General features: G+C 39.9%; 1 protein-coding gene across 1 annotated transcript in view; it reads left to right on the top strand.

The window, feature by feature from the left end:
* LOC122243346 (uncharacterized) overlaps positions 1-6,351 on the top strand; it is a 7,035-nt gene extending 684 nt beyond the window's left edge. Inside the window, exons 2-7 of the mRNA XM_086531226.1 lie at positions 1,460-1,565; positions 2,550-2,847; positions 3,582-4,092; positions 4,452-4,662; positions 4,840-5,158; positions 6,131-6,351. Of these exons, the coding sequence (XP_086387352.1) occupies positions 1,460-1,565; positions 2,550-2,847; positions 3,582-4,092; positions 4,452-4,662; positions 4,840-5,158; positions 6,131-6,333 (1,648 nt within the window). The 3' untranslated portion in view covers positions 6,334-6,351. The remainder of the gene's footprint in view (positions 1-1,459; positions 1,566-2,549; positions 2,848-3,581; positions 4,093-4,451; positions 4,663-4,839; positions 5,159-6,130) is intronic.
* Positions 6,352-7,839: the final 1,488 nt, after the last annotated feature.

The following is a 7,839-nucleotide window of genomic DNA, read 5'->3' as shown; positions in this document are numbered from 1 at the left end:
TCTGAAACTAACCCAGTTACAGTCTTATTACTTTATGACTATGAGCATACTTCAACTGTGAACTGTTTCCAATCTCCTGTAATGTACACATTGATGCCCATATTTTATGCCTAATCAGAGCTGCCATTAAGTCATGACACCCATCTTCAGTGGCTTAATACATGCACACTGATGTGTACCCTCTTCTACATTGCCAAGTGGCATGTGCACCTCTATAAATACACAGTGGTAATAATTACTAAAAGTGCTACATTACCAGCAGAAACAATATTACTACCATAATGCATGAGGTAGATATTATCCATTTATAGTTGCCTTAGTCATACCTAACTAAACTAGAGTGAAACTCCAATAGCTGAAAGGAAAATGACCCCCAAAATAGCACATACAAAATTAAATTGCAAGAATATACCTGACAAGGGTTTCTTGACCTTTGCAGTGAAGAGGCCCTGACAATCATTGGTACCTCTCCATTCAAATTACTAGAAGTATCATGCTCTAATGGATCAGTCTTGACTAAAATTACTTTATATAGTCTGTACACATCATAAACAAATCATCAGTGCTGAAATCTGTAGTACTGAGAACATCATGTTTGTGGTAACAGTTACAGGTATGATTTATTTCTTATGGTTGATTTAGGTGGTGGTTGTGAAAGCATTAGAATAGGAAGTACAGGCCTGTACAAGAAGCATAGTTTCTACTGTAGGGAAAGTATGTATATTTATTGAAAGAGGGATAATTTTTGCTAAAATGTCTGTACTGACATTGTAAGTTTTTTTCCTTATTATAATGTGCTATGATCTGTCATGGGCAGCATACAATCTGAAGTTCAGCATGATAATGGGAGTGGTCTTGAGTTTTGTTGAAATATGGGGTGCAATGGAAATCATGCAATTTTATATAGACTAATTAGATCATTAGTAGCACCTCTTAGCCTCTATGCCACCTTTTAATTCACTCCTAGATATATGAGTCTCAGATATTCCTCACTATGTAAGATAAGTAAAGCTGCCTGGCTCTGAAATAAAACCCATCTGGGGTGCTGTGTAGGTGGCACTGGTGCCTGTTCTGGAGACTGGACAAGCAAATCTATCCCCGTCTGCATTGGGTTATGTTGGGATTTGTAAAATGTAATACCAGAATGTCTGATGTAACTCCACAAAGTTTGGCTCATCTTTTAGGAGGAAAATGCATATTCTTAAATGGTACTTTGCATTACATTTTACCTGACAATTTTCCTCATCTGGAAATCCCTATCCATTCAAGCATTTCATTTAAGTTTGTAGGATCAGCAAAGGAGAGCATGTTCCATTTAGATAACAATTAATGCATATTACATTGGATGATTTTATACCAAATACTTCAAAGATTAGATGCCACACTTACAGTAGATTCATCATAAACAATATATTGCATTGCCTCAGGATACCATACTAATGATATTTCCAATACACAGGTTTGAGGCCGAGATATCAGGACCCCCTGGTATTGGTTCAGTGCCTCCTCTACAGCCGCCACCAGCACCTCCCAGAGGAGTAATAGGTGCAAAGACTTATACACAGGTTTGTTGCTATTATTTTGATAATGCTCAGAATGAGAACAATTTTCATGTAAAGAGAGTTATTTATATATTGTCTTGTATGAGCTGTATGTTTAGATACTTGCTTGATAACTCTTGGCATTTTAGATGAATTGTGTAATTAGAGCAAAGATATGAAGTATAGAAATGTGTGATACAAAGTGATTAATTCGGTTTAGGCTTTTCTCTCTGTCAATTGTAGAAATTACACATATATCATAGTGCTGCAGATCCAGTACTTACTTTCATTTTGCAAGACTTGAGTTTTATGTACAGGGAATATTGATTGGTGTTCTACCTGTCCTTTGCCAGTTGCAATGTCTAAGTCATGGATAAGAGCTGTGTACTGTTGAATAGTGTGTAGGACTTGAAATTGTTGGTATGCTCTAAGAAATATTTTTCTGCTATAGGAATAAAAATAAAGAATATAAAGAAATACAAAAATACAAAACTTAGATAAATAGATATACAGACAGACATAGATTTCATATATATATATATATATATATATATATATATATATATATATATATATATAATATATATATATATATATATTTATATATATATATAAGTACAAAACTTAAATAAATAGATATACAGAAATACATAGATATCATATATATATATATATATATATATATATATATATATATATATATATATATAATATATATATATATATATATAATATATAATATATATATATATATATATATATAAGCACACATCTATCTATCTATCTATATCTATATCTATAGTATATATATAATATATATAGATATATTATATATATATATACATACACATATATAAATGATATCTATGTCTGTCTATGTATTATCTATTTATGTCTTTTATCTTTTGGTTTATATTTTTTTCTATTGAAGGTTTACCAGAATAGAAAATGTGTGAGAAGAATTGTCCTTTCAGTGACTCATGAGTGATTCTGATGGTGCTCTTGTAGGTCCAGCAGCGTCTCCAGCAGCAGCATCCAGAGCCACCAGGAACAGGGGGTCCGCCTGGAATGGGTGGCCCACCCGGCCCTCCTCATGGTCCTCCCACTCTGCCCCCAGTACCAGGGGGGCCAAACAGCAACAATAACGTTCCACCTTTGCCCCCACCTCCCCCACCACCTGGGTACATCGGTCCACAAATGCCAGGCAGTAATAGCGGCTTGCCTCAGCAGCAGCAGCAGTCACGACCGCCTCCTCCTCCTCCTGGTTTCATTCCCCCACAGCTCAACCGACAGCATGTGCATAACAGTGAGTCTTAATAACCTACTGCCCTCAGGCGTCAAGATTGTCTTGATAGTTTTTTAATGCATGAAGGATGTCATGGGGGGGGGGGGGGTTGAAGGGTTGTAGTTCAGACTACATTCAAGACACACTTGGTGATGCAGGAGAGTTAGCCAAAAACTCTTATTTTTTCATACTTTTGTGAGAAAAAGATTGCAGAAAAGCAGATGGACAGCAAATAATGACTGAATTGTATTGAGTCTGTTGTGTAGCAAGTGCTGTGGTTTATATGTCTTTGATGCATTAACTATGATGTGTCACCATCTTTATAATGTTGAAATTACAATGATAATGCAAAGATCCTGATGACTGATTTTGGTAATAATGCTAGTCATGATAATAATATTATAACAATAATACTTAAAAGGATAATGGTGGTTATCAGGTATGTGAATTTCGGAGTATCACCCATAAAATTATTAGAAGAATATGTTTGACTCACAGTATAAGATTATCATAACAGATTATCAGGATAAAAGGATAACAAATCTGGTGGTCATGTTCCCTCCTCAGCCTTTGATGCCAGTCATGTTAATATTTTTTGCAATTTTGTGCTCTTCAGTAAATATATACTGATGATGTTGATAATGCAAATAGAGATAGTAATGATAATGGTAATAGAACTAAAGTTATTTACATTGTTATCATCAGGACACTAACAGCTAATGAATGAAGGACTGATTTTTATATTTTCATTGCAGATATGATGAATGATGGGCATCAGATGGGCCACATGATGGGTGGTGGCCCTCCTGGCTATATGAGGCCTCCAGGGCCACATGGCCACCATGGACACCCAGGTCCACCAGGGCCACACAACTATGGCCCACCAGGAGGCCCACATGGCCCTCCAGGTCATGGTCCCCCAAACCCTGGTCCTCCTAGACCTCCAGGGCCACCAGGCCATGTACCCTCAGGTCATGGACCCCCAGGCATGGGGCCCATGATTCCTCCTGGCCCCCCTGTCTCTCATGGCTCTCACTTACCGCCAGGGTCCTCTGGCCCTTCTCCCCAGAACTTTGGGCCGCCAGGCTCTCAGGGCCCCCCTCAGGGCCCTCCACACCACGGGCCACCTGGTCCACCCCTCCGAGGCCCTCATCCCCCACCTCCTCCCCCACCAGGCATGTTGCAGTCGCAACAACTGCATGGGGCACCTGTGGCTGCTGCTCCCTTTGTGCCAGCTGTTATCTCAAAGCCTCCAACTGTTATTAGGTAAGCTTTGCATTCTTTGCATGAAGGGATTACAGTGTATGCCAGATGATGTGTGATACCATTTTTTTATTTATTTTATCATACTGGAAAATCTAGAATGGGTAGTAAAGATGGTGATGGGATTTTTATCATTTTCCATTCCTTTCTCACTATTTTGATGTCCTGACTATAACAGCGGTATTTTTGCTATAGCATTTTATTTGTAATCTGCTACAAGTATTACATTTAATATTTTCTTGTTAATGCTTTTAATAATATTGTCAATTTTAGAATTATTACAGTTATTAGGAATATTTATGTTTATAGATGTTTATGATACTGGTCTTCCTCTTACTTGTTTTATATTTTCTTGCAAACAGTTCAGCTCCCAAACTCTACACATCCCAGCCTTCCAAAAACGAGGCCAAGCAGGCTGAAGTGCCGGCTATGGGCCCCACGCCACAGATGGTCAGTACAATGCCAGATGGGGCACCTGAACCCAAGAGGAAGAAGCTCAACCCAGACAATGTGAACATGATGGCTGCACAAACCAATCAGCAGCTGACTCATGCCCAGGAGATGGCTGAAAAGGTATTGGCTGCTTGCTTTCTTACTTTTTATTTATCTATCTGTTTATCTGTATGTCTATTTATCTACCAACCTATCTACTACTAAATCTTATGTCTGGATGATTCCTTCGTCCTTATGTGGCATAACATTGTTTTTTAAAATAAGTATCCCCCCCTAACATTACTTTTTGACACCCAGGTCAGAGCAAGCACCGTAACCACTACCGTTTCGAAGCCTGAGAATCCGAACCCTAGTGTTGGTGGAGGTGGAGGTGTTGGAGGAGGAGGCGGTGGCGGAGGAGGTGGTGGTGGTGGTGCAGGAGGAGAAAGAGGAGGTGGTGGAGGTGGAGGCGGAGGTGGAGGTGGAGGTGGAGGTGGAGGTGGAGGCGGAGGTGGAGGTGGAGGTGGAGGAAGCAACGAAGAAAAGAAGAAGGAAGGGAAAGGGAAGCCCAAGAAGATGTTGAGGTGCGCAGGAGGACAGATCTGGGAGGACCAGTCTCTCACAGATTGGGATCCAGGTGAGTTGGGCTTCGTTTGTGAGGGGAGGTTACCTGAACAAGTTAGGAACAAACAAACCAAGGGAAGGGGAGTAAAGCACATGATAATGCCATCTTAATTTGATTGTTTTCCTTTTCTTCCTTTTTTTTTGTTTTGCATTGTCTCCTGAAATAGTGATGATGGATTTCTTCTGATGATTAGTCCGAATTAGGATTTGTGGAAATTTCAATAGATTGTGTAATTAAAATTGATAATTTGTTTGAGGGGTAATTACAAAGGTGTATTGATTAAAGGAAACAGCAATTATAGTACTTTTTATGTCTGTATTTGGTAACAAACATTCTTTCTTTCCCCATCTCTATCCCTCTTCCTATCCCTCCCCTCATTTCCTTTTCTCTTTCCCTTTCCCTTTCCCTTTCCCTTTCCCTTTCCCTTTCCCTTTCCCTTTCCCTTTCCCTTTCCCTTTCCCTTTCCCTTTCCCTTTCCCTTTCCCTTTCCCTTTCCCTTTCCCTTTCCCTTTCCCTTTCCCTTTCCCTTTTCCCTTTTCCCTTATAATTCCCCTTCTCTTCCCTTCCCTTCCCTTCCCTTCCCTTTCCTTGCCTTTGCTTCCCTTCTTTTCCCTTCCCTTCCCTTCCCTTCCCTTGCCTTCCCTTCCCTTCCCTTCCCTTCCCTTCCCTTGCCTTCCCTTGCCTTGCCTTGCCTTTGCTTCCCTTCCCTTCCCTTCCCTTCCCTTCCCTACCCTTCCCCTCTCCCTCTCCCTCTTCCTCTTCCTCTCCCTCTCCCTCTCCCTCTCCCACTCCCACTCCCTCCCTCTCCCTCTCCCTCTCCCTCTCCCTCTCCCCTTCCCTCTCCCCTTCCCTCTCCCCTTCCCTCTCCCCTTCCCTCTCCCTCTCTCTCCCTCTCTCTCCCTCTCCCTCTGCCCCTGCTTCTCCTTCTCCCTCTCCCCCTTAAATATAACCATTTTACAAATCGGATGATTTGACTATTTTCAGATGATTTCCGGATATTCTGTGGTGACCTTGGTAATGATGTTACGGACGAACTGCTCACACGTTACTTTAGTCATTTTGCTTCGTTTGTCAAGGCAAAAGTCGTCAGAGACAAGCGCACCAACAAGAGCAAAGGCTACGGCTTCATCAGTTTTAGCGATCCCCAAGATTATATTCGGGCTATGAAAGAAATGAATGGTAAGTAAAATGCACTTGCTTTTGTATATAATGACTGCACGCCTGCCTGGTCCAGGATTGTAAATCATTCATTACTAGTTGAATTTAGAATGGAAATTTGACCTTGCTTTTGAGAAAGCAATTACAAGAGTTATTTATTGTGTTTGACTGATTAAATTACCAGCCCTTGTGAAAATGGTACTGAAAAGAAAAATAGGGGTAATCATTATTGGTTAAATTGGTGGTTCTTTACATGGGGGGGGTGCACTTCACTATGTGGACATAAGTAATTTCTAGGGGAGACGTGAGCCTAGGGGAAAAAGAAGGGTAGATCTTTAATTATTTGTAGTTCTTTTAACAAGTAGGTTACCCAATTTTAGAAATTTATGCATCTTTAAAAATGACTTCACACATTGGGAAGAACAATGTTGAAATATACACTTTTTAAGGAAAATATAATCCTGATTCAGTATTTTATAATAAAAGAGTGAATGACAGAGAGTGTGTGTGTGTGTGTGTGTGTGGGTGGGTGTGGGTGTGGGTGTGGGTGTGGGTGTGGGTGTGGGTGTGTGTGCGCTTGTGTGTGCTTGTGTGTGTGTGTGCTTGTGTGTGTGTGTGCTTGAATGCATCATAATAACATTTTGACTGGTTGAAGATAATGAGGGTGAGGAGAAGATATGGAGGCAAGAACTAACTACTACAGGGGGATCTATATGTAAAATTGAAGAATCATGGTCTAGATCAAATGTACTTTCTAAGAGCAAGCTGTAAGTCCTGTGATGCCATCTACCTAACAAAATCAGTGTGTTCAAGATAAAGATATGTGCTCAGTTGTTCTTATACTTATATTGATTAATATAGACTGTCATTATATCTGTAGTTTTGCTTCAATATATGATACTTGTAAAGCAATTTTTTATCGTAGAATACCAAGAAAACTGATGTTTGAGTTTGTTTACGTAGTTTAAATTGCAAAATTTCATGCAAGGGAAACTCTTGCATCCAGGTCTGTGAAGGTTTTGTATTACCTCATTGGAGACGGGAATATATTTGCTACCTAGGCCTTGCATATGGGCACTAGTGCCAGCTGTGAAGCACTCCAGAAGGGTTTTATTTTAGAGCAAATGAGCAGTGCATGACATGGCTTATACTTTCATGCTCACTTTCATTCATATGTGATATTAGAAACATTTTTGTGTAATTTTTTTTAGTATCTAACCATATTGTAAGATTTATATTAGCCATCTCACATGCTTTGTCAAATGTGTAATTGACTGAAATTGTGGTATAGCGTCCAGATCATTTCACCATTGTCGTTGCTCTTCATTTTTTCTTATTTGTTTGTAAAAGTAAACAAACACTAAAATGGTAACCATCACTAATGAGTGAAAGGTTAGAGGGTGAGTGCCAAGGCCCAGAGCAACTGTAATGACACAGGGTTCCTTGCATTGGTTACACATGGTCTGGGTCACCTTCCTCTTCTCATAATACTTGCACAACCTGCACTGCCATTAACCCTCTCTGGACAGGTGGTA

Source organism: Penaeus japonicus, unplaced genomic scaffold, assembly GCF_977035675.1.
Source record: "Penaeus japonicus unplaced genomic scaffold, GWHDUDI00000001_assembly GWHDUDI00000035, whole genome shotgun sequence".
Taxonomy (NCBI): domain Eukaryota; kingdom Metazoa; phylum Arthropoda; class Malacostraca; order Decapoda; family Penaeidae; genus Penaeus; species Penaeus japonicus.
Note: the sequence above shows the minus strand (reverse complement) of the source record. Positions and strands in the feature narration are given on the sequence as shown.